General features: G+C 43.8%; 2 protein-coding genes across 2 annotated transcripts in view; one reads left to right on the top strand and one right to left on the bottom strand.

Moving 5' to 3' along the window:
- The first annotated feature begins 278 nt into the window (after positions 1-278).
- Positions 279-2,885, top strand: LOC147889308 (pentatricopeptide repeat-containing protein At4g39530-like). The gene is made up of 4 exons (XM_087392042.1): positions 279-740; positions 1,029-1,585; positions 2,090-2,532; positions 2,626-2,885. Exons 1-4 carry the CDS (start codon positions 279-281, stop codon positions 2,883-2,885), a joined length of 1,722 nt encoding a protein of 573 aa, XP_087248168.1.
- Positions 2,886-10,990: 8,105 nt separating this feature from the next.
- LOC147889309 (T-complex protein 1 subunit zeta 1) overlaps positions 10,991-27,143 on the bottom strand; it is a 47,988-nt gene continuing 31,835 nt past the window's right edge. Inside the window, exons 14-15 of the mRNA XM_087391501.1 lie at positions 23,302-23,420; positions 10,991-11,095 (exon numbers count right to left, since the gene is read on the bottom strand). Of these exons, the coding sequence (XP_087247627.1) occupies positions 11,023-11,095; positions 23,302-23,420 (192 nt within the window). The 3' untranslated portion in view covers positions 10,991-11,022. The remainder of the gene's footprint in view (positions 11,096-23,301; positions 23,421-27,143) is intronic.

Below are 27,143 nucleotides of genomic sequence, written 5' to 3' on the forward strand. Positions count from 1 at the left end.
AAGGTTTGCAATTTACTTATAATGTTGGTTAAAACGGCAAAATTCCCAAAAAAGGAACTTGAAGATTTAAGAAAAATGTTTTCTGTGAACATTGATTCTGGAAAGGAAGGCTTACTGATTAGAGGGGCCTCCCCAGGCATGTCGAGGGGGCATTGAGAAAGAAAAAATCAACAAGTGTGATTGGCCCGCAGACATCAGCCTAGCATCCAGAAGCCGCACAAGTCAATCCACATGGGGTTAATTACATTCTCGAGAAAAAGGAACCCAGAAGCAACGCAATGGAAGATCATGGCTTATTCGAGAGTGTCAGCAATTGCAAGGCCAGCTTCAGGTCTGGAGTATATGTGAACGAATCTAAAGCACAAGAATTGCGAGAGAACAGTGGATGGGAGACGCTGAGCTTAGAGGAGGCACTCACGTCTTTGGAACGGATGCCCGAGCCGCCTTCTGTCGAGGACTTTATATGCATCTTGCAGAAGTGCAGAAAATGGAAAAATCTAGGATATGCTAAACGCCTGCATGCGTATATGCACAAAATTGGGCTGGAAGCTCATAGATCTCTCGGGAATTTCCTTGTCCCGTTGCTGGTGGAATGCGGAAGCGTCTCTGATGCTGTGCAGGCGTTCAATAGGTTGGTGGATCCCAACGAACATGCATGGACTTCTGTGATTACAGGTTATGTTGAATGTGGGGAATCACGACACGCCCTGAATGTCTATCGAAAAATGCAAGAAGGTTGTGTACATCCTAGCAAGTATACGTTTGTGGCCCTACTGAAGGCTTGTGCTAGGCTGAAGGATGCAAAGAGGGGCTGTGAAATACACGCTGAGATTTTGACAAATAGGTTGGAAAGGGACCCTTTTCTTGGCAGCACCTTGGTCGATATGTATGCCAAATGTGGCTTGCTTGCAAAAGCACAGGACGTGTTGGACAAGCTTCCAGTTCGAAATGTCGTCTCATGGACTGCACTAATTGCAGGATATGCCCTACATGGGCTTGGTGAGGAAGCGCTAAACTGTTTCGAACAGATGCAACTGGAAGGTGTGTCTCCAAATGCCACCACATTTGTTTGCAGCTTGAAAGCTTGTGGTAGCGTGGGGGCCATAGACAAGGGTCGCAAAATACATGCTGAGGTTGACAGATTGGGGTTGCAACAAGATCAGTTTGTTGGCAACACCTTGGTCGATATGTATGTCAAGTGTGACATGCTTGCAAAAGCCCGGGAAGTGTTTGAGAAGCTCCGAGTTCGAGATGTAGTTTCGTGGAATGCACTAATTGCAGGTTATGCCCTGCATGGGCTTGGTGAGGAAGCACTGAACTATTTCGAACAGATGAAACTGGAGGGCCTCTTTCCGAGTGTTGTGACGTTTGCTTCCAGCTTGAAAGCTTGTGGTGGCATTGGAGCCATAGACAAGGGTTTTGAGATACACGCTGACATTGCTAGGAAGCAGTTGGAAAGAGATCCTTTGGTCGGCAGCGCTTTGGTCGATATGTATGCCAGATGTGGCTCGCTTGCAAAAGCACGTGAAGTGTTTAACAAGCTTCCAGTTCAAGATGTAATCTCTTGGAATGCATTAATTGCAGGGTATGCCCAATATGGGTTTAGTGAAGAAGCACAGACGTGTTTCAAACAGATGCAACTGGAAGATGTGTCTCCGACTGTATTCTCCTGGAATGCTCTAATAGCAGGATATGCCCAGCATGGGCTTGGTGAGGAAGCACTTAACTCTTTCGAACAGATGCAACTGGAGGGTCTCTCTCCAAATGCTGTCACATTCGTTTGCAGCTTGAAGGCTTGTGGCAGCACAGGAGCCATAGGCAAGGGCCAAGAAATACACACCGAGATTGTCCGCAAGGGGTGGGAAATGGATCGTTGTCTTGGCAGCACCTTGGTTGATATGTATGCCAAATGTGGATTGCTTGCAAGAGCACAAGAAGTGTTTGACCAGCTTCCAACACGAGATGTAGTCTCATGGACTGCACTAATTGCAGGGTATGCTGAACATGGGCTCGGTGAGGAACCGCTGAACTTTTACAAACAGATGCAACTGGACGGTGTATCTCCAAATGCTGTCACATTGGTTTGCAGCTTGAAAGCTTGTGGCAGTGTAGGTGCCATAGACAAGGGTTGTGAATTACACGCTGAGATTACCAAAAAGGGTTTGGACAGAGATCCTTTTGTTGGCAGCGCCTTGGTCGATATGTATGCCAATTGTGGCTGGCTCACACATGCACAGGAAGTGTTTGACCAACTTCCACTTCGAGATGTAGTCTCATGGAATGCATTACTTGCAGGGTATGCCCAACATGGGCTTTGCGACGCAGCACTGAGCTGTTTCGAACAGATGCAAGTGGAGGGTGTGTCTCCAAATGTAGTCTCCTGGAATGTACTAATTGCTGGATATGCCCAGCTAGGAGAGAGTGAACTTATTTTCCAAATGCTTGAGAAAATGAGAGAAGGCATAAAACCAGACGGATTTACATTTCTTAGTATTATTAGTGTGTGCAATCATGCCGGTCTAGTGGAGAAAGGCAAGCAGTACTTTAAGGCTATGGACAGAGACTATGGCGTCACTCCAACTATTGAGCACCATACTTGCATTGTTGATCTCATTGGCCGTGCAGGCCAATTAGACGAGGCGGTAGCGATGGCAGAGAAGACGCCTTTCCAACCTAATCCTGCGGTGTGGCACACTGTATTGGGTGCTTGTCGAAAGTGGGGTAATGTGGATCTTGGAAGACAGGCCTTTGCACATGCAGTACGATTGGATGAAAAGGATGCTGCATCTTATGTCTTGATGTCAAACATCTATACAGGTGCTCACATGCATGACGATGAGGAGGAGGTTGGGACACCGAGTGAAAACAAGCATGGAGGAAGCTGAGACTGAAGGTGATGGAATTGTGCATACCTTTATGTTGGATGATACAAGGCATTTCCGGCAAAGATCTGTATGTGGTGGGTTTGCAAGACTTCGCCGTGGCAAAGTATATATGCAAAGTTAGTAGGAATTGGGCAGTAAGGGTCTGTCCTGGACTTTCATTGTCACCGGATATCCAATGATGTGACCTCTAGACCAATCATGGAGGTCTGAGTTATAGGCTCACTGCTTGCTATAAGTCCTACTTCCTTGTCCCACCTCCACTTTCCTCTCCTTCAAACAGGACCCAGGTTTCCCTTTTGGGTTTACCTTTTGTCTTTCCACCTTACAACTTTTCCTTTCCCTTCAACCACAGCACTATGGGTTGCTTTGTCATTGTGGCCTTTGCTTACGACAAGAGGAACCTCAATGGCTCTTTGCAACACCTCACCCCTTGCATTTCATGTGCATTTCTGCAAGCCTGCACCTTCATGTGCATTTTGGCAACACCTCACCCTCTGCCTCTTCATGTGCATTTCTACAGGTTGCTCCTCACTAGATCTATTTGAGGCCTTTGATGTAGAGCTACCTCATCACCAAAGCTGAACCGTGTACTTGTGGTTAGCTCTCCTCCACCTCAACATCTTCATCCTCTCCCACTACTCTTTTCCCACTTGTGAGTTTTTGTACCTTCTCTTGAGCATTGTCCTCAGCATCGTGCAAAATTTCCTCTTAGAATGAGTTCTTTCAACTGAAGTTTGTGTCGAAGAATTGACCTGATATTTAGTATCAATGATGCTCACATCAAACCATTGGTACAATGCCACCATTCATTCACTGCAAGTCCACTATATCTTGTATTAAGGAGGGATTCTTTGGGTTTTTTTCCCAATGAAAAGAATTCAATTAAGTAGGAAAGAAACCCCAAGAGAAAATGATCATGGCAAGAATACATTATGCATAACATGAAAAATAAAGTATCCTGAGTGGGTCAAAAACTTAATCATCAAGAATGGCCATTAAAGCTCCAAGGTTGGTGAATGTAAGTAAGCTTTGTGTTTTTCCGCGTAAACCTATGGTGAATTTTAAGAAAAAAGGGGAGCCTCTCCGCTCCCTTTTAAACTTTCCAAGATATAATCAAGGAGAGCTATGAAAGTGCATTACGGCATAATGCCCTATAGTCTTATATGCTCTTTTTTTCATTAGTGCAATGCACTACTCATGTAATAGTCATAATCTTTCAGGTTTTTTCTCATGCTCAATACATGATCCATTTGTACATAACTTAACAATTATTTTGGTCTTTCTTTTAAAGAAGTGTGTTTATGCAAATTATGATCAGACTTTTCTTTAGTTTTTATTGCTACATGCATTCAAGCATAAGTGTAAATGGCCAAATTACACCCATCATTGGTGATAAGAAGATAGTTTACTTTTTTTTTTTTGGCAAAAAGAGACTTCTATTAAATATTAAAGAAAACCGTTAGAGCAAGCTCCATACAAGATACACCATGCAATGCATGAAAAGCTCAAGAGCCAAAAAGAAAGGATTGGGGCTGATAGTCGACATTTTCATGTTCAGTGGCCAATAAAATCACTGTGTATTGTTGGTCAAAGGGTCTATAATAATACTTTAGTATCACCATATAAAAAAATAATGAAATAGATCGCCACACAAGGAATCTATTGATGGAAGGTTCATATATATATATATATATGTATATATATATATATATATATGTATATATATATATATATATATATAAAATAATACTTTAGTATCACCATATAAAAAAATAATGAAATAGATCGCCACACAAGGAATCTATTGATGGAAGGTTCATATATATATATATATATAGGGGCCCCCAATGAGAAAAAGCTACCTATTAATTAATTAGTCGATGTGCAGGGGGGAGTGGGACAAACATTAACGTGGATTAACATAAGGTGGGGTGGCATAATTAATTAGAAGACTCCAAACGTCGAAGAATCTACGATTAATCAGAAGTCTCCAGAAGCCAAGGGATTGAGATGGATGAGCTCTATAAATACAGGGAGGCGTTGAGAGAGGGAGGTAGAGGGAGGAAGGGGAGGGAGAGGGAGAGGAGAGGAAGGAAGGAGAGGGAGAGGGAGAGGGAGAGGAAGGAAGGAGAGGGAGCGGGAGAGAAGAGGGAGGAAGAAGCTTCAAGCATTGAGTGAGCCACAGCTCTACCACGCTCAATGCCATAGCTTGTCTCCTACTCCTGCTCAAGCTCAAGCTCAAGCTCGAGCTCCTCCATCACCATCGCCATCTCCTCAACTTGGTCAAATGTGATTCCAATATATATATATGTATATGTATAGGGGCCTCCAATGAGAAAAAGCTACCTATTAATAATTAATTAGTTGATGTGCAGGGGGGAGTGGGACAAACATTAACGTCGATTAACATAAGGTGGGATGGCACGATTAATTAGAAGACTCCAGATGCCGAAGAATCTGCAATCAATCAGAAGTCTCCAGAAGTCGAGGGATTGAGATGGGTGAGCTCTACAAATACAAGGAGGAGTTGAGAGAGGGAGGTAGAGGGAGGTAGAGGGAGGAAGGGGAGGGAGAGGGAGAGGAGAGGAAGGAAGGAGAGGGAGAGGGAGAGGGAGAGGGGAAAGGAGAGGGAGCGGGAGAGAAGAGGGAGGAAGAAGCTTCAAGCATTGAGCGAAGCTCTACCACACTCAACAATGAATAGTGGTGTGTTAATGGTCGTTTGACCCATCAATGGAAGGATTGAATGTATGTTCACATGTGCACACATTTAATGTAGTGATGGACGTAGGGTTGTAAACAACAAACTTACCCCCATCGCCAAGACGATAGAGTCCGAATGAAGGTCTTTAAGCTGTTGTTTACATTTGCCAGTCACTAAGCAAATATTGAAGGCTCAATGACAATTTATATGTTATATCTACTATAGACAAGATATTATGATTACTAATCTTTAATGTTCATCCTCGCTCATCTTAGTCTTGTGGTTTCCTCTACAAGACTAGATCACTGATAAAATGCACCCTAGGAAGGTATGGCATATCGACTACACCATCCTTGATCTCAAAATATTGATTGAAGAGCTACCGAAGGTATCTATTTAGTTGAGCTCCAGTGATAGACCTCCAGGTGCAAATAGTTGGAAGTGGAGCAAGCCAGCAAGTTGGGAGTAGAGCAAGAAAAACAAGGCAGGGAGCGAGGAGTTTTGAAGGACGAGCTAAAACATACTTTGCCAGTCTATGTGCTCCATGGCTTATAATGCCCCGTTTGCAAGTTAAACTTGCATGCTTCCTCAATTGGGAAAGTTGAGGGTGTTGCATCTATGTGCTTCTTAAAATGCGAAAGTTGAGGGGATAAATGTCCACCAATGAAGAGAAGCTCTATCTACTCAATTGCTTGTCCAAGCTCAATAAAGTAGTAGTATTGCAAGTATCATGTGACATACTTTACGCATCCCTGAGGACTAGTTGTGGAAGAGGTTCAAATCGAAGAATGAAAACACCAAACTCAAATTTAGCTCAAGCTTCAACTGATTTTCGATCAAAACATTAGTGGAGATTGTTTTTCCCAAAAAAGAGTACTTCTATTAAGTATTTCAAAATACAATGAAACCCAAAACACTCTCCTCGTGAACATAAAAAAGAGTAAGTATTAAAAAAAAGAATACTTCTTCTACGAATCTAATACTGCCATGAAAGGCAAAAAATGGAGTGGAAGAAAACAGACCATGGTTCCACTCCCTCAAAAAAGAAGCATGACAAGCCTCAGTTGTGCGCCAAGCCTAAATTGTAACCCATGTAGCCATTAGGTTATGAACAATGTCCAATCAAATGATGCATATAGACTGTACTTGAAATATATGTCCCCTTAATAGAATCTCACTTGCCAGATCTACCATATTGAATCTATGGGACCTGAGTAGGGAGAGAAATTGGAGGCTAGAAACAAAATAAAGAAAGTATGGGTTTTTGAAGACCTCACACCGATCTATTGAAAAGCAAATGAGCAAGCAACCTTCAAGCAAATCTACTATTGTTAAAGTTGGCCTTTTGATGATATAACTACCGCTTTGGTTCTCCACTTGGTTCTATTTGACATGCCATACCGATACATCTAGCTTGGACCATGCCTCATCTCTTGCACCCGAGAATCTGACTCTTGTATTCCGTAACACGCGCCTTTCTTTCTAATAGAGAGGCTAGTAACAAACAGGGATTGAAGGATTCCGACCTGCCACCAGACAGTGCAAGGCGTCTAGCAGGTGGGAACTAGCAATGTTTGATGCGAGATTGGGGATATTGTAGAAAGACATAGGCTATACTTATTTTTTAAAACTTTTACGGAGCATTGGAGTATGTCGAGAGGATGATGATCCCGATGAGTTGATTGGGGGAGAGAGGAGTGAGAGAGCGCATGAATAAAAGAGAGAGAGAGAGAGAGAGAGAGAGAGAGAGAGAGAGAGAGAGAGAGAGAGAGAGAGAGAGTAGTGCTAAAAATAGAAGGCATCATCAACACTTTTGAAAAAAAGGAGACTTGGCCCTGAACAATTGGAGGGACACTTTTTTACCAAACTGTAAGGAGAGCACTACCCTTGCAAGCATTGCTAAAAAGCAATCATGCATGTATGATGTAAGGAATCCATTTTTAAAATGAAATATTCTATGAAAGGGGATACTAGTAGACAAGGCAAGGTTAATCTTCAATAGAGTGGTGGAGCAAGCAACCCTACTTCTTCAAGCACACCTACAAATGCAAGGAAGAATTTCAAAGAGTTGCAATCACTTAAAATGCTGCATAACACATTTTAGAATTAGGTAAATATAGCAACCACCAAATTCGATATAGTACTTGAAGGGTTAAATCGTGACTCCCTTATTCACAAACAAATTATGGTAGTGATAAATGGTTCCCCTTTTCTTGAGGGTGTATAAACTTGGAAATAGATTTAAATAGGCCCAACAACATATTGCAAGATTCAAAATCCCAAACACATTCGCAATGTTGTCCATTCTAGGAGCAAGTAAAAAATGAATTATGCCACAATCAAACTCACAAAACTAGAATGGTAGAAATTTACTTGGTGAAGGATCTAGGTGAAAACATGGATTTATGAGGGAAAAACTTATAGCTCAATGGTGAGGAACGAGCCTAAAGCATGAAGTGAAGGAGTTCTCCAAAGGAATGAACACATTGGTTTTGTGGCCTTCTAGAATTTCATTCTTTGTAGATTTTTGCTTCGCATTCTAAGAAACAATGCTTTTTATCCCTTTATCAAAAGGACTGAGTGTATTAGAAGGGCTAACGCACAAGTTGGTTTTGTGACTTCCTAGACTTCATTAATTGCAAAATTTTGCTTTTCATTCTAAGATACAATGTTTTGGGTCCCTTTGTGTATGTTTTCACTAGGGTGAGCCATTTTTCGTGCAATGTTCCATTTCTCATGTACAAGAGGGCCTTAGTATATTTATATCTTCAAGTTGGCCTCTCCTTAAACAACCCATCTCACCAACTCAAATGGAAAGTGGCTACTTTTGTGATATTCGCTCTATTATCACGGTTAAATCAACCAAAAGACCGTTAGCAATATATGTGATTATAACTACAATTGGATTGATTAGACATCTTTTATGGGAGAAACTCCCAAAGAACTATTTTAAATAGTTCAATAATGCAACAACATATTTTAAACTCTTCTTAGTTGTAGACATGTAAACGTTGAGAAGGCCAATGAAATTCAATGAAATAAATGAAATATTGAACAAGGGAGATTGGGCACTACCTTATAGTTTATTAGGAGTAGGCTTGAAATAGGAGCAACAAGAGCATGGTTTGGACACACACAGAGAGGGAAGGAGGGGTTTTTCAAATGGTAACTAGGCGAGGAAAAGATGAGGAAGGTAACTTTAGCTAGTGGGCATTTCCTAGAAGACCAAGCGTGTACAAATGCTTGTTTATAAATGTTATGGTTTGTTAGGTTGGGAAGGGGGGGGGGGGGGGGGGGGGGGGGGACAAAAAAGGTTGCTTCTTTTTCATAATAGCGCATCTCTTACAATTATACCTCCCATGAAACAAAGCCATCTATAAGTCAATTATAGATTAGAGCCTCTTATTATTTTTTAAGTCTTGGATTAACTAGTGACTACTATTGTTTCTTTATGCTCAACCTATTTGTTTTCCTTCGAGGCCTCTTGGTCTGTTGCTAACTAACCTTGCCTTGTCTCTATTTTCCCCTTTCATAGAATATTCCATTTTAAAATTGGACTCCTTGTAAGCATGATTGCTTTTTCGTGTCTTTCTACAATATCCCCAATCTTGCATCAAACATTCCAAGTGGAGAACCAAAGAGGCAATTGAAAAGACAAAATCAACACCACTGTCACTATGCAAAGAACATCGAAGCACACCTTCAATCTCTCTACTTTTCATTTAGTTGCACCATGATCTTGGCAAGGGTTGCCAAAGCTAAGCAAGGGTACAAGTGCTATGGTTGATGGGACTGGGCAAGTGCATACTATATATTTGGATGCACATGAAACATTTCCTAAAAGGGAACTAGTAGGCATACCTTGCAAAAAGCTCTTGCCTATTCCAAAGAGACTCGATGATGAAAAAAAAAGGCTAAACTCAATTTCTAATCACAAATGAGCACAATAAAGCAACAACATGCATTGCAACACAAGGAGTGGAGTGAGTACAGCTTTTAGTACTTAAAACTCAAAAACATTTCTATGGCCACTACCTTAACGACAGTGCTATCAACAGCGCTTGAATAAATTTTGGATCAAAGCTAGGAGCTAATTTTCTGAAGGGCAAAGGTTGTACCAAAAAATCTGAAACTTGATGCTTCCCTTTTTTTAATGTTCGTGAGTTTTTTTTTTCCACAATATACACCATTCATGTTCCTCAAAATCCAAGAGCATTGCTACATAGGCATGAAGAGGTGCATGCATTCGTGCATGTGGAGAGAGAGAGAGAGAGAGAGAGAGAGAGAGAGTATATGATTATCAGTTTTATCATTACAAATTAGATTCAGACCCTTGCATGCAACATCACAATTCATTGACATTTTTCTCCATATCAAGCCCATCATTGTCCCTATCATCTGTGAAGGTTTTATTGTCCCACTTTAATTTACAGCCATCTTGCAAGAGGCATGCATTCTCTTATGTATACAAGCATGAAGGCCAGTACATATGCAAACACAGGTCAGGAATTACTTTTTGAGCATGACTTGTAATGCAAAGAGAAAATGCTAGAGGTAGGTGTCAAGGTGATCATAAACTTTGTAAAATGGCAATAATTTGTCGCCTAGTAGGAGATGATAAAATTGCACATGTAGAGGAGATTAACACTCTTGATGTAGCTAATACATCTCAATTCTGTATTCAAAAAGTCTACAGCATCTCATGATTTCTTCATAATCTCATAACTTCTCCATAATCATCCACTGTAACAACTGATACTCTTCCCCAATAAGAATCATAAGTATGTGGTTGCTACTCATTCTACTTCCCACAGTTCAGCAATCACAATCACTTGTGGCAAATGACAAAAATGCAATGATGCTAAAAAGCAAGAGTATGCCCAAGAAAATTTGTTCCTACAGGATCTCATTATGGATGCATGTGTGTGTGTGTGTGTGTGTGTGTGTGTGTGTGTGTGAGAGAGAGAGAGAGAGAGAGAGAGAGAGAGAGAGAGCTCAAACAAAATCAATCCTTACATACCTGAATGCTCTTATCTAACAGAAATCAACTTCCTCGCTTTTTGCATTGAACATCAACAATGACTATCAATATAAAAAGCCATCATTGCCATGAACATTTATAAAGCTTTTATGGCCCAAAACTTTAATATTACAGCCATCTAGCAGCAGGCATGCTAGCAGATGAGATAGTAAGCCACATAAGGAAAAACTAGCTGACAGCCTACGCTGGGTTGGTATTAAAAAAGCCTCAAAATCCCCAAAGCATGCACTTATGTCAAAAAATTTCCAGCATGAAACCGTGAGGCCTCTTCTGATCTTGCGCAATTACCCTGGCCTTCACAATATGGTACTCCAAACTTGGTACCTCAGATAGCAGTACCCCACATTCAGATTAACTCCCAAAGGAAAGTAAGTACACTTGACACAAGCAGCCTGTCAACCTTTCCGCATATTTCGGCCTGCCCTAATAACCTCATCTACCAAAAGCAACTGTGATGCAATTATAGGCCTGCAATTACAACACAGATCATCAAGAGTCAAATCTCATCTCTCTCTCTCTCTCTCTCTCTCTCTCATATATATATATATATATATATATATATGACCAGGTCTGCATTAGCAACTATTTGATGGAGATGGATGATACAAAGAGGCCATATTGCCGCAGATCAGACAGCAGGAGGGGACTATGCCACACGAGACAGACGGATCTATGCATTCGAGTCATACCGGGGACATAGGGGGGTAGAGGAGGTGATAGCTGACATGATGGCAGCATGGATCAGTGGGAAGAGACGGCGTGGAGCAGTAGAGCCAAAGACACAGAGACCACACACGCACAACACAGAGTCTGACCAGGGTGCGTGATGGAGGTCCAGCCCCTCCCAGCTCTACTCAAAGGGGACCACCCAAGCCGAGGTGTCACTCTTCATATGGCCCAAAGGATACAGAGATCATGGAGAGACCCCCCCGCCACAGCAAGTCAACTCGGAAAACTCAGGTACGATACATCTTCGTGGCCCACCAGAGAGCCACCATGGCACCTGGATATGTTTTCCCATGACTAGTTTTGAGTATTTAAGTTTTGACTTTTTTAGAATATTAGCATAGCACGAAGCAAACGCCTTAGCATGCCCTTTGCCTCGGCCCACAATGGCTTGTATGAGTTACTTTTTTTATAGCACTCACAAAGCCTCCCAAAGATGTTAATACATCTTTCTTTCTCTCTCTCTCTCTTGTTAATACTCGGTCTGCAACACACCCCCTATTGGGAAGATGCCCCATAACCCATGGTTTGACGATGAGTGCCGAGAGATGAGATCTCACCTCATACGCGAGCAAGCTTTGAGGCACCTAACGACACCTGATGCATAGTGGATCTCACACCACCTGACACGCTGCAAGCGGGCTTACCTACAATTGCCAACCCTCCCTGAAATGGCAAAATGGCACTAGTGACATTCTCCCTCTCTGCAAGGGCAGAAAGCCATCTACCCCCTTGCATGGGAGGAATGGCACTAGTGTCATTCCCCCCTTGAATGGGAAGAATGGCACTAGTGCCTCTCTCAGTGGAGAATAAGTTGGAATTATCGCCATAATTCATGGTAGTAACCAATGTATGACTAATAAGTGGGTTAGGGGCACTTTTCCCTCCTTAGAGGTTTTTCCCCCTAACCACAATTAGGATCCCTAACTATAGTTAGTGGTTAGTAGTTAGGATAGGGTTTTCACTTTGACAAAACCCAAGGCTTGTATGTTGTTTCTATCTCTTCAGTATATGTGTGCTTGTGCTCTCTCCAACTCTCTTGCTCTCTTGCACGGACACACATTCTCACATTGGGTATCAGAGCAGCTAAGCTCCCGCCTTCTTCTTCAGCCCAAGCTCCCAGTTCAACCCCCTTGTACAGCTGCGCGTACAGATGTACCACCCACACGTGCCAAGCGCCGCATCAGTTTGCTTGTCCGTACTATGTCAGTTTGTACCCGTCTGTTGCCTATCCGTGCATCGTACCGATTTCGGTACCAATCTGCAGGCCCGTACCATTTGCAGCTCCGTACATTGTACGGTGTCCGTATAGCCATCCGTACGCTGCTCCACCGTACAGTCAGAGCTGACCGCACAGTTGCCGGTACTTTGCCCGTACATCTGCACTGTACATTCCATACAGCTCAGCCAGAACCTGCACCAACAATTAGCATGTCCGTACAGCTGCCATACCAACTCGCAGCTGCCTGTACATCTGTCCTATCCGTACATTTGGGGAATTTGGGTGTGCTCATAGGCACACATTTGCAGTCAAGATGCATTTTCAGCTTGCAGTTGGGATTTTGGGTGTGTTCATTTGCAAACATTTGCAGTTAGAATTGGAGCTTTTGCAGGCCAAGTGCAATTTTGACAACATTTGGGGCTTTTATTCAATTTACTCTTTTCTGTTGCAATTCCCCTCAAGACATTGGGGCTTTTGTGATTGGGCTGCAATTTCACAGTGTACGAGGTGTTTGGACACTTCGCAAGCATTTTTGGACTTAGATTGAGTAACATTGCAGACTTTGCAGTGCTTTTTGGCAAATTTTGGGCATTTGCAAGTTATTTGGGTGCATTTTGAGCCTTTGATAGACCGAGACAGCAAGCTGTCCTTTGGTTTTAGACACCCATTCTCCTGTATTTGGGACTTTTAAATTTTTTGCAGGTGTTTCGCAAGCATATTAGGCAGAGATTCAATTCAATTAATGCTTTTGGGCTGTTACATTTTGAGCCTTGTTTGGCTATTTTTGAGCAGTGAGCAGTTTGCTTCAATATCTCGAAGGGATTTGTGTTGTGCACCTTAATTCCCACGAAGGGAATTTTTTTGCTGGTATTTGCTGCATTTTCTTTGGCAATAATGGCCCAGAACAATCCCAATGAAGTGTTTGGAGTCCTCACACAAAAAAGGTGGGATTCACGTGATGCTATAGCACTTTCAGCTATCTCCCTTTTGCCAACAGGTTTATCATTCCGCACATTCGGTCATGCAAGACCTCAAAGGCAGCTTGGGATATTTGGAGAGTATGTTTTCAGCCCGCAATGATGCTAGGGTCTCTTTCCTAAAGAGATAGTGACTCATACTCATATGGATGAGGGTGACTCTATGTCTGAGCACCTCACTAAACTTCAGGATTTGAGAGAGCAATTGTTGAATATTGATGAGATCATTCCAGATTCAAAGATGGTCACTACCACTCTGAATTCTCTTCCTAGGTCTTATATTGGTTTTCACACCTCATTGAATTTGTCATTGAGTGGGGGTGGCAACCTCCTCACTTTTCATTAGTTGATAGGAATTTTGTTGCAAGAACAAACCAGGAAGAACATGGCTTCACGAGCTATGGAGCATGCCATGCTTTCGAAATTCAAACCCAAAGGGAAGGGGCAGCATAAGCAGCATGCAAATCAGCCTTCACATCAGCATTAAGCTGATTTTCGACAGCCTTTCACAAGGCTAAGAATGATGCAGAGAAGCCTAAGAGAAAGGATGTTTGACATTATGCAAGACGCCGGGTCACTACATAGGGAAATGCAAGAAAAAAGAAAAAGAATTTAGGTATGGCTGTCACTAATTCAACTGCTCATGCACATGATGGTGGTGATGCTTCAGCCAACTTAGTAGAAGAAGAGTATGCCTTTTTAACTTGCAATCTTGATTTTCAGTCGGTTGCTCCAGATATTACAGCCACATCTGAGATGACTCTTATGCTTTTCTGACTTGCAGTTATAATCCTTCTAAGAATTCATGTGCCTTCAATGTCAATGAGACATTGAATAATTGGTACTTTGATAGTGGTGCCACCAAACATATCAATTCTAGGAAGTGTTTGTTGATTCTTTGCATCCATCACCCGCTGGAAAAAGGGTGTCGTGTGCAAATGATTCTTCTTATCTAGTTCGTGGTATTGGTGAGACTGTACTTACAACCACAGATGGCACAAATTTCAGAATTCATGATGTGCCTTATGTCCCTGGAATCAAAAAGAATTTGCTATAAATACATCAATATTCATCGGATAAGATTTCTCTTAAATGCATTTGTTGTCGATGGATAAGATTTCTCTTAAATGCATTTGTTGTGATAATAATATGGAACTATCGGTAAGTCTTTCATTAGGGGAATTCTGGACTCAAAAAGGCCCCCTTGGATTAGGCCCGTAAGATTTGTGATTAGCAAACCAGCCAATGTGAAAGCTTGAGGATTAAAAGAATGGAGGATTCCATATTGGTCTCTCATTGGTGGAGAGACCTCCATTAGTCCCACTAGGCTCCCACTTGCCTCCCTCCTGTGCCCACCACCTCCTGGGGCACTTGATTTTTGCTCTGGTCCCCCTACCCTCCTCCCTCTCTTGGTGGTCCCAAAAATTTGAGTGTTATTTTTCTCTTTTAAAAAAGAAATTTTTTTCCAAAAGTGTTTCCAATTCCCCAACGCCTCCCACGAATCCCCCCAAACTATCCCCATTGACCCACTGGGACCTTCCACTCAGCCTCTACCTCCCCTCAACCTCAAGAGTTTAGACCAATGTCCTTGGTTCATAATGCAACTTATGCCTTGAGACTATTTGGCACGTTGTTTCGTGGTCTTTTTCAGCTTAATGTTTTTTAGAAAAGATCAGATGATGCACTTGCAGTTGCTACTCCCACTAAGAAGAAGAAACTGCTACTCCCACTAAGAAGAAGATGGGTTACTAGAGTCCTTACTCTTACCTTTCTTTGATCCAGCGTAGAAAGCCGAACCTTCTCCAGTCCTTGTCTTTTGACGCATCTCCTCCTCTAGAAGCATCGCGCTGAAATCCTGAAAGTTGAGGGGCGGATTTCTGTTCTGTGTATTCAGCGCCGTAACAAGACCGTCGTACTTTGGTGGGAGAATCCATATACACCTTCGTGCTAGATTCTCGCTGGTGCTAGTGATGCCAATCGCAGTCATCTGATCGCGCAGATTCTTCACCCTAGTGATGAACTTCTCTACCGCTTCAGACTCAGATAATTTCTCGTTCGCGAGTTGAGTCTTCAGATTTTGAATCCACGTCTGATTCGTGGTCTCGTACTGATTTTTCAAGACCGTCCCTGCCTCCTCCGCTGTGGTGACATGTTGAATTAACGCCATGACGGAATCACTTACACTGCAGACAATAGAACACAACGCATCTGCATTTCTTCTTGTCCACGCGAGAATCTCATCCGCAGTTGGTACTATCTGTTGTCCTGCATTGGTTGGATCTGGTCTCGCAACCGGCCTCACGTCCACCCCAGTAGCAGTGTCCCAAAGCTCATATGCGCTTAGGATGGTCTTCATCTTAAACTTCCAAAGTGGATAGTTAGAGCCGTCCAACTTTCCGCTTTCGCCGAACGGTGGGATTCGCAGTCTTGCGGGCTGGGCCATCTCTCACAATCTGCTCGCAAACAGAAACACACTATCAAATCTTCTTGCTAGAGTCCAGGCTCTGATACCATGTAAGAAAATAATACAACGTCTGTGCTCAACAGATAACAGGATCTCGTACGCAAGAGAGAAAACAGATAGTATGGAGAATAAAAAATTTGATTACTGTAGAACTGATACAATAGATGGCGCTGCCTCCCAGCCGTGCGCTCTTGTCAGAGAAGCTTCGATGGCGTGCCAGAAACAGTAGAGGACGGAGGTTGGATGCTAAGGAATCACGATCGTTGTAGCCAGTGATGAAATGGGCTTCACGGGCTTGCTCTTATATAGCCACTAGTCGTAGTCGGTTAGACACAATGTGGTGACCGACCCAGTCCGCTCAGAACGGTCGACTAGGGATCGGTCCCGAAATAGGCCACCGACCACACGGACGATAGAACCGTGGCGTAAAACAGAGCAACTAACCTACGGTTATCGTTCGGCCCAGAGCCATCCGAGATCATCTGGGACTCCAAACGGGCCCCGTAACCCGAGAGTGGGCTGCCCCGGGAAATGCTCCGTCTACCCTTAATGCGGTCAGTCATGGGATGCCTTTTCGCACTTGCATGTAGCCTAGTTGGCAGTGTGCCAACTCCGTTGAGCCTTCAAGCCACACACATGGCCCCCCATCTGGTGTCCAAACCAGGACCTACTGGATAACCAAGCTACTCAAATGCCTTCTCCTCGTATGGGGAGCTTACAAGTAGAGTTAGCTGGTTCCCGCGTAGTTACACGAGAGTGGAGCATTGATATCTAACACTTCTCACAGAGGACAACATAGCAGATATGTTTACAAAGGCACTTCCTCGTCCAAAGTTCGAAGTCTTCCGACAGGCTTTACACTTGGTTCATACCTTGTACATTCATAGGTGGCTATATCCTTTTGGATGAACATGTGCCACCATGACCAGAAAATACCAAGTATTTTGAGACGTTTCCAGAATACTTCAGCCCATACCATGGAGGGGGGCTTGTAGGCCATCTTCTCCCGGTTCTAGTGATGCCCTATGGACCCCTGGTATGTGCCTTGTAGGCATAGTTATAGGCACTTAGTGTTTTAGTGTCTTTTATGCCACATAGGACATTTAGTCTTATGTGACACCTAGGACACTTAGTCCTAGGGTCTACCTTCAAGTACTATGTACTCTTCATTTTATCTTTTCTAGTTGACGTGACGGTTCATACCTCTCGACTCCTGTGCTTGCTCTTTTGCTCATCGCCCCTACAATGCTTCTGTAGCCCCTCTGTTGAAGATGATAAGAGGGCTATGTCATCCGCATATAATAATATCTGTACCATCAAATCGGCCAACAGTGACTCCTCGTCTCCTAGGCGCACAGTGAAGGATGTGATCTCAACAATGTAGAGCTCGAAGAGGGTCAGTGAAAGAGCATCCCTGCTCCACTCTGATCATACTCTCAACCTAATCCGAGGTACCTTTTGGGGCTCAAACTCTCCCTGTGACGAACTTGTATAGACCCATGATCCCCCAAATCAAGACCTCTCGGATCTCCATCTCCTAAAGCCTCTTGATCATGCGAGAGCTTGGGACAGTGTCGAAAGGAAGGCTTTTCGAAAGTCTACAAAGCAAGCATATACTTTCTAGTGCCTTGATGGCCCTCAAGGTGAAGGTGTGGTCAAGGGTGGAGTGTTGTCGTTGGAAGCGTGCTTGCCCTAGAGCCCGTTGCCCATATGCCTCTTTGTGACTATTGATCTCTCTCTCTAGTACCGACCCACAAATCTTCGCTAGAGTGTGGCCAATCATAAGGGTGCGATAGTTCCAGTCTCCATGGGGTCTGTTGCTTTGTATGGGCACAATGGTTCTAGTGCTCCAAGTAGATGGGAAACCGTGGCATACAACGTGGTTGAACATCTCCGCTAAAATCAGAGCTAGGACCTCTTGCCGATGTGCGAAATACTATATCCATGAGCTCTCAATCGGCGGAGCGCGCCCTCAACATTCTATGTAGTGAACAAGCCACGTGTGATGGACCTGAGTGAGAAAGAAAGAAAGAAAGGTGTATTAACGTCTTCACGAGACCTCGCGGGTCTATGAGACAAGATGAAAAACATATGTAACCCATAGAAGCCATTGTGGGCTGAAGCAAAGGGCTCACTAAGGCCCTTGCTAAGTAATAAGTGCTAAAAATGCAAAAAGCTAGTACAAAATATAGTAGGAAAAAAAGAGCAATCAACTGCTAAGAACCAGAGCTCCAAGTAGATGTGGATGCTCTATATAACCCAGCTCCCGGATGGTCCTCTGATGTGCTGCAAAGAGCTCAAGTATATGTGTCTGTCGGGTTGTCTCCCTCGGTGCCGTGGGGCGTGCTCTCTTGGATCTCTGTATCTGATGGTCTACATCAAGAGTAATGCCTCGTCTCTGGTGGTCTCCTTTGAGGAGGGCTTAGATAGGTCAAACCTCAATCGTGCGTGCTCTAGTTGCCCCACGTGTCGTGTGTGGTATCCGCGTCTCTCGTCTAGCCACATCGTGGTCACGGGCCTCACTAGTGATCCATAGTGCCCTCGTCTCCTCGAGCTCCTCCCCCTCGATCTCATTTGGTGCTGGCTCGGATGCGTAAAAATCAGTGCCGCGAGTCTGTGCTCGGTCTAGCTCGGTGTTCTAAGGCATTGGCTGTAGCTGATCTCTGGCCTACTACACAAGGGAATCTATGTGTCTTCGCATCTCAATCAGGTAGAGCCCAATGCAAACCTGGTCGAGGAAATATATAGGTTGAGTGAGTGTGCCAAATCCGAGCCCCTCCTGAAAGGGATAGTGGTATTGCCCTCTGATCTCATAATAGGCCAGAGAAACACATAGAAAATGCTCCTCGGTCTCGACCTCCCCCAACGTGCATAGTTTATAGACTCGTTGCTCTCTAGGTATGCAATTCCTATCCTCCAGGTGTTCGGGCCTGATAATGGGACCATGCTCCGATATCCTCAGAAAGTGGTCATTATAGGATTGGATCTTGGTGGGGAACTCTTGATCCCCCCCAAGCCTGAGATGTGTGAAGCTAGAGAAGGCCTAGCCGTATGATATGGTTGATCTCATCATGTGGAAGGAGCTCCAGTGGTGCATCTATGCTGTATTGAAAGGGGGGGAGACTATTCATTTGGATACCGTCACTATCACACCATGTGGACACTCACGCATACCATGCTGTATCAAGGCCTCTCTCTACGAGGCATCCGGATGACTCCAGTGCCAGTCTCGATAATCTCCACTGAGGTAGGGCCCAAACTTTGTAGAGAAACGTACCGGTTTGGAAGAGGGCATCCACTTGGAGAGGAGTCGTGGCAAACTCTACTTGCATGATTTGATGGGGAACTGAAGGCTTACTCCGAATCATCCTATATCTCCTGATCACCTGTAGCCTCTCAAATCCATTCAGTCAGTAGTAGCTGAAAGGTCACTCCCCCAAAAAGATGACGCATGCATGGCAGTCGGTCTAACGAGAGTGTCAAAAAGCCAGCCCTTCGTCGGTGGATCTTGGAAATGCGCCTGGAAGCACTTTATATCTAATCGAGCCAAGGCTCCGTTCCTTCGTGTGGGTCGTGCTTTGGTGGCATGGGTCATCGTGAAGCTTGGTCTCGTGAATACTATCCCTAGGTACGTGTAGGACTGCACTATCTCTACTGGCTCCCCTCGGTAAGTGAAACAATGTCGACGTCGATATTGCTGAAGAACTGCTTGGGATGTGTTGAAGATCATAATCTTGGTTTTCCCAAGGTTGACTCTTAGGTCCCTCTTTCTCCATAACATCTCTAAGGCCTCCAAGTGTGTCTGCGAACCCTCTGCTGAGGACGAAATGAGGACTATGTCATCTGCATAAAGTAGTATCAGTACCATAAAATCAGCCGATAGGGAGCCCTCTCCTCCTAGGCAATCAACAAAGGGTGTGATCTCATCAATGTATAGCCCGAAGAGAGTCGATGAGAGGGGGCATGCTTGCTTCACCCCTATGGTGCTCTCAACCCAGTCTGATAGGCCGCCAGGAGCGTGGACTCGTGGACTCATATAAACTCATCACTCCCCACATCATGACCCCTTTGGGAGATGCAGATCCTATAGTCGCTTGATGAGGCCAGAGCAAGGGACTATGTCAAAAGTCTTTCGAAAGTCCACGAAGCAAGTGTAGACTTCTGGTGTCTCGACTTCGCCTCCTTGATGATGGCTCTCAGGGTAAAAATGTGGTCGAGTGTGGAGTGCTATCTACGGAAGCTTGCTTGCCCAAGAGCCCGTTGTCCATGGCCCTGTATGGCTATTGGTCGCCCTCTCCAGTACCGATCCTTAAATCTTAGCCAGAGTTTGGCCAATCATGAGAGTGCGATAGTTCCAACTATCCATGGGGTCCCCTGCCTTATGTATCGGTACAATGGTGGTAGTGCTCCAAGTAGGTGGGAACCGTGGCATATTGCATGAGTGAACAGATGTGCTAGAACCGGGGCCAAGACCTCCTGCCCACGTGCGGCTCTGTACGTAGCCCCTCATGGTCTAATGCTTTCCGATTGTGCACACGGAGGAGGGCATTCCTCACGTTCTGTGCAGTGAACAGTGACAAGTAGTGGGTCTGGGCATAGAGGACATATCTGGTGGCATCTGACCTGGGATGTCGTATAAGGAGCATGCATATCTGTGCAAAATCTCTAGGTCCGTGATGGGAATGGGCCATTTCCCCTCTGATAGGAATACCTAGCCGATAGTTGGGTCCCCCCCTTGAAAGGATCCGACCACCTCATCAATCCTTCGATTTAGAAAAGTCCGCTTCTTACGTCGTGTCATCCGATGTGAGATGTTATGCGCCTCAGATGAGTTCAAGTGTCCTTGGGCCTGCTCACGTGTGAAGTGAGCTGTCATCTCTTTACATGCATCATGAGGCATCTTCCCAACCGGGGCATGTGGGTTGAGTCGTAGGGAAAGATATGATGGCAGCCTCGTGTACCACTGAAGCCAAAGTGGCTGAAAGTTGAGTAAGATCTACCTCCGCTCCATGTAGGGTCGGAAGCTCCTAAGCTAAGTGACTCATGTAAACTGGATCGAGAGTCCAGTCAAATTGAACATGGGTCCAAGTGGACGCATGAAGGACTCTCTCTGTGGCTGGCCTGGTAGTGGAAATACAGAACGTCAGGTATGCGTGATCAGCACCAGTAGGGGAGGGGGTACTACAAAGTCGTGAATTTGAGATGCGAAGGCAAGGGAGCCCATATGGTAGTTCACTGTGCTTGTCCCGCCCCGTGTGGGAGACAATTAAGTCCACCAGATGAGGGCCTTGTCTTGAGACCATTGTATATGATCAGATCATGTACTACAAGTAGGTGCCGCCCATACCCTATCACGTGTGGAGCATCTGCTGAGTGTTTCACTATCCCAAGCTCAGCTGCATCTAAGTGTGGTACTACGAGGGAGTCGGATGCAAAGTCAAGTAGTCCCACCTAGTTGTCCCCTGTGCATGCATTGAAGTCACCAAGGAGGAGGGTGTGACCCTGTCTAGAGAACTTTCTGATATCATCATGTAGACTCTCATAAGGGCTGTTTCCCTCTGTGGCAACCTCACATGCATAGGATGATGTATCCGAGGAAAGTAGCACACCGCAATGAAGATCGGTTGTGCCATTGGTAGCTGAACTCTAATCCACATGTGCCGTGCATGTTCCTCTTTCCTAAGGAGTGGCCTGAGAGCTGATTTGAAGGACAGCCACACCTTTAGAGCCTCGTACTCTGCTATCCCTTCTCAGCTCTCTCCTATGGGCAGACTCCCATGTGTATCCTATCACAGTGGGCAGCCTCTCTCTGGACTTTCGTGTGTCTCGGTATAGAAAACTATCTCCCTGTCAGTGTGTATCTCCAGGAAACCACCTGGGTCAGACCAGAGGGTGCCCATGCAGTTCCAAACTGCCATTTTCAGTCCTCCTTGTGCTCTCTTCTCCTGGGTATAACACCGTTATGTGCTGTCTATTTTTGTGTCTCTTGCTGCCATAACCCGAACCATTCCCTCTCTCCGATGTTCCTGCTGCAGTAGTGTGAGGTCATCATCCAAGTATATTCTGGTTCCCTTCAAGGTTGGCCTCATGTTCATGAGGGTAGACCTGTCCACAACTGTTTGGAGTTTCATTACTAGGGGTCTTGTTGGGGCCTCAACTTTACCAACCCTCCATGCTGTCTCACATGAGAGGTTAACTCCCATTTTGTTAAACAAAATCTTGGCATCTGACATGGGGGTGTCTCCAACTGTTAAGCCTCTGACTAAGACATTTAAAGCCTTGTTGTTCCTTCTTTTCTCTTCCTCAAGAGCTTCAGAGATGATCTCTTTCTTGGGGGCATCCACACCAATGTAGAATGGCTCCAAACAGATTTTCCATTCGAGCATCCACACCAATGTAGAATGCAGAGTACAAAAATGCAAAATGATAGTACTAAGTGCAACATAATCATTCTAGTGGTCAACTACAAATCAACACCACCACCACCACCACCACCATCATCATCATCATCATCATCATCATCATCATCATCATCATCATCATCATGACATCAGGGTGGATGAGGCAATGGAGACATGAAATCAGCGATAGAGTGCTGTTGGCTGCTTACAGGTGTGGCTCTGTGACGTCTCCTAGTCATAGCTCTGCATCTAACAAGGGCCATAGTAACCCCTTTCGGTCGGGCTCCACGGTCGAGCTCCAACTCTAAACAGAGAGAGAGTATGGATGAACCCATCTCTCCAAATATAGCAGTTGCCACTTGTAACGATTCTAACTACTTTCTAGTTACATGCCATGATATGGCAACGTTTGGAGCTGTCAAGAGCATCTCCTAAATGGCTTAGCTCTATAAAACTAGGAAAAATTAACCACTCTTGAAACTTGCCACAATTAAATAAATGCACATAGCATTAATCGTTAACTCTTGCATGCAAAAATCAAATCGTAGACTAAATCTTAGTCTCTATACATATACATATATCTGGATGGAGGGAGAGGGGGAGAGAGAGAGAGAGAGAGAGAAAGAAAGAAAAAAAGAAAGTCTATTAACGTCCACCATATACCAAGAGGTCTATGGGACAACATGAAAACCAACTAGTACATTAGCTTAGGGAGGGTAGCTCCTAGGGAGTGCATAAAGCAGCTCCAATTATTTAGAGTACCTGCATTACGACTTGGGAAAAACATAATCGGCAATACATCAGCTTAAGAATGAGAGTCTTTTCCTTACGTAGAGTTAATGATTGACAATTAAGCTCAATAATCGACCATAAAACTTCCTTACGCAGAGTTAATAATTTGTCGCTTGACACTATAGTTGTCAAATATCCCCTCCATATGTGGATCCATCGGTTCACCAGTGTGATGGTTCAAACCAACCACCATGCCATTATCATGTTCGCTCTGTACAAACAGCCAATAATCTTGTTAGTAATACTAGTAATCCAAACTCAATACTAGATCAAATGCAATCTCTATGCCATGCCAAGAATGGTAAGACCAATCTTTTTCCCCCTCCTTGGAGATTAGTTTATCCAACTACAGTTTCTAATGCACACAATCTCTCCATCTAGACTCAATACAAGGCAAGAAATATTACGTCACGGGCATTGTTAATGCAAATGTCTTTTTTTCTACTATGCAAAGTCACATACAATATATCACAATCTACACGATGATCCTTAGTTGTGGTTGATAAAGTATATTTCTAAAAGCATTCCTTTGCAACATATTGTGTTGCATCACCTCTTCGTGAATCAAACTATGTTACTTAGCAGCTACCTGACAAAAGTCCTCAAACGAAGGGCTTGTTTGCTTCCCTTTTCTCAAACCCAACGGATCGGACCATACTAGAAGGTAACTAGTCTCCCCTTAAAATAATCAAATGTCCAATACTTTGCTCAGAAGCACTAGTAGCTGGGTGGTTTTGTCCTTTTTCTTTCACGACCAGTTCGGGTTTGATAGAACTAAAAGTTATCTTGTCTCGCCTTGTGTTTGGGCAAAAAAATTAGAAGTTTGGGAGGTATCGGCCATGACTTCATTTCTTTGTGAACAGGTTTTGCTTTGTATCTTAAAGTCAGACTGGTTAGTAAATGAGAGGCTCGGCATACAAAAGGTATGCAACCGTTTTTATTGTCCCATAAAACCCAATGGATCTGCTCACCACATCAACAGAGCAAATCCCTGAACCCTTTTAACTTATGCAATCAAAAAACATTGGTATTCTTGAAAATACTAGGATACATCAACGAGGAGCATATCTGGATTAATTATGTAAACAACTGAATACTTTCAAGAAAACTTTCATATGTGCAATATCAAACCTTCCCCATTCCTCCAAAGGATTTACAAGGGTTCATGACTTGTCCAACTCCTACCAATCACTAGAAATTCCAATTCAAATCCAACTAAACATCCACCTCTCAATATGTTCTACAAAGCCCTTGACAATAGGGGGGCATGACTAAAGTAACAACTTGAGCACTCAATGAGCACTCCATGACATGTATTAGAAATATACATTCTTCTGACTTATATTTTCATGATTGATCTTTCATATAAACTATAGATATCGCATGGTCAAGGTAGGTTCAAAAAATGAAAATTATATGTCACTCTTATGCAATTCAAATCACATAGACATCCCATAGATAACAGAGCTTACATATTTAGAGCCATCAAACCTTGGCCCTCAATGTTAGCCAAACATTGTCATCCTCATCGTCCCAATCAGCTCAATACGTAGAGAGGATAATCTATTTGCACTACAATGACCATAGTTCACTAGCGACTACAAGACTATCACATGGGGAGACCAAGCTTGTTCAAAAAAGAGATGAAATATGGTACGTTAGGTACGAATGTTAAAAGCATTTCAAGTTCGAGTGAAATCTCTCTCTCTCGCTCTCTCTCTCTCTCTCTCTCTTCGTCATTTGTAGCTCTCTCTCCTATCGCCAGCCCTAGCCGTTGAACCCTTGCCAACAGTAGCCACCGACAGGAGCAGCAAGTGTCTCCGACAGCAACCAGGACATTCGACACCCTTCCAACTTCGTCGACAATAGCCCTCCTCAAAAAATGTGACGTAACCTAACCTAGGTTAACTCTGACCTAATCTGACAACGACATAGGTTAAACCAACCCAGGGTTAACCCCTAGCCCAACCAGGGGGTTAGCTCAACCAGGAGTAGCAGCACACATGGCCAGCAAGGAATGGCCGAGCCTCTCCTTGAAGCCCCCCTCTCAACCAGTGTAACCAAAAAACAGTAGAAACGTGAAGAAACATTTCTGCCCGAAACGTTTCTAAGAAACGTGCGAAACAAGTATTTATATAAAATACACTAATTATACACGTTTCTAGACGAAACGCTTGTCAAAATCTCGAAACATTTCTTGTGACACTACTCTCCACACCAACCACCTCAAGCAACAAGACCCGATCAACACCGTTGCAACTATGACACTCTCTCTGTATGCACATACATACCTACGAGAAGGTCTAGACCGACCCATCATTGGGCACCATGAACAGATTTTTTATCTACAAGAGCAAGTAAGAGAATTAAAGATGCAACTACCGGATGCAATAGCTAGAATTTAGGTTCTAGAAGGACCTGGCAAGCAAGTAGTCATCGATGAGGTTGTAAATCTTGCAAGGCTTCCCCCCTACCCCCTAGCTAGTCTCCACAGTCAAAGATCTAGTTCACACTGAAGTACACACCGCAAAGAAGGAAGTGATTGTTGAGTTTAATGTAAAGGTTAATAAGGCTGACATTCACGAAGAGCTTAAAAAACATGCAGCTGGGTGTGATAATGCTTTGAAGATTAGAATAGGGGGACTCCCTAAAGGATGGTACAAAGAGGAGGACTCTTTCAGCAACACTTTAGCACATGTCAAAGCAGACATGCCTAACATAGATTGGACGGTTGATAAGGATGACGCACTTGATGATTATGATGAACCTAGAGCAACTCGTATCTTACAATCTAAAGGTCATGCTATCATTACGCTTAACTCACGGGATCTACGGGTCAAGCTTCTCTGAAATTGAAAGTAACTAAGATATGGATAGCTGAAGAACTTACACGATCTCAATTGAAAAATAAAGCAACGGAATTAGCTAAGATCAAGGCTGCTGGGAATGATGGAAAATGGGCAATGTACTGTGAGGGCGTAGGACTCATTAAAGAGTTTAATCCAAGCCAAAAGACTCTCAATCTTAAACTAATGTATGGCCGATTATGTGTTTTCCAAGTCATAATGCACGTACTCTAAATAATTGGAGCTGCTTTATGCACTCCCTAGGAGCTACCCTCCCTAAGCTGATGAACTAGTTGGTTTTCATGTTGTCTAATAGACCTCTTTGTCTCCCGTGGACGTTAATAGACTCTCTCTCTCTCTCTCTCTCTCTCTCTCTCTCTCTCTCTCTCTCTCCATGTGTGTGTGTGCGCGCACGTGCACAAAGACTAAGTTTTAGTCTAAGATTTGATTTTTGCATACAAGAGCTAACGATTAATGCTATGTGCATTTATTTAATTGTGACAAGTTTCAAGAGTGGTTAATTTTTCCTAGTTTTATGAAGCTAAGCCATTTAGGAGGCGATCGCGTCACCATGACCTTCGATAGCTCCAGACGTTGCCATATCATGGCATGTAACTAGAAAGTATTTAGAATCGTTACAAGTGGCAATTAGTAGCTTTGGAGAGTTCATCCATACTCTCTCTTTGTTCAGAGTTGAAGCCCGATCGACAAGGGTTACTGTGGCCCTTGTTAGACGCAGAGCTATAACTAGGAGACGTTTTTAGAGAGACAGAGAGAGAGAGAGAGAGAGAGAGAGTGAGATGTGTGTGTGTGCGTGTGTGTGTGTACTTATTGGTGGGTTTTTACCTCTTTTGAGGTTTCCCACACAGAAAGATTTCACTATTTAAAAAAATGTGTGTGTGTGTGTGAGAGAGAGAGAGAAAGAGAGAATTTACATTGTATTACAGAGATGCAACTCGTATGCATAGTGATAAGTTAGTTGATAGCTGGAACCAGATTCTGAAACATAGCACATAACATGCAAGGCTAGTCTCTATAAACATAGCTGTCCATACTCTGCAGTCCCCTGCTGTCAAGACTTCACCCCC

The sequence above is a fragment of the Dipteris shenzhenensis genome, chromosome 20 (assembly GCF_047967505.1).
Source record: "Dipteris shenzhenensis isolate YYH24624 ecotype China chromosome 20, Dip_SZ_1.0, whole genome shotgun sequence".
NCBI lineage: Eukaryota > Viridiplantae > Streptophyta > Polypodiopsida > Gleicheniales > Dipteridaceae > Dipteris > Dipteris shenzhenensis.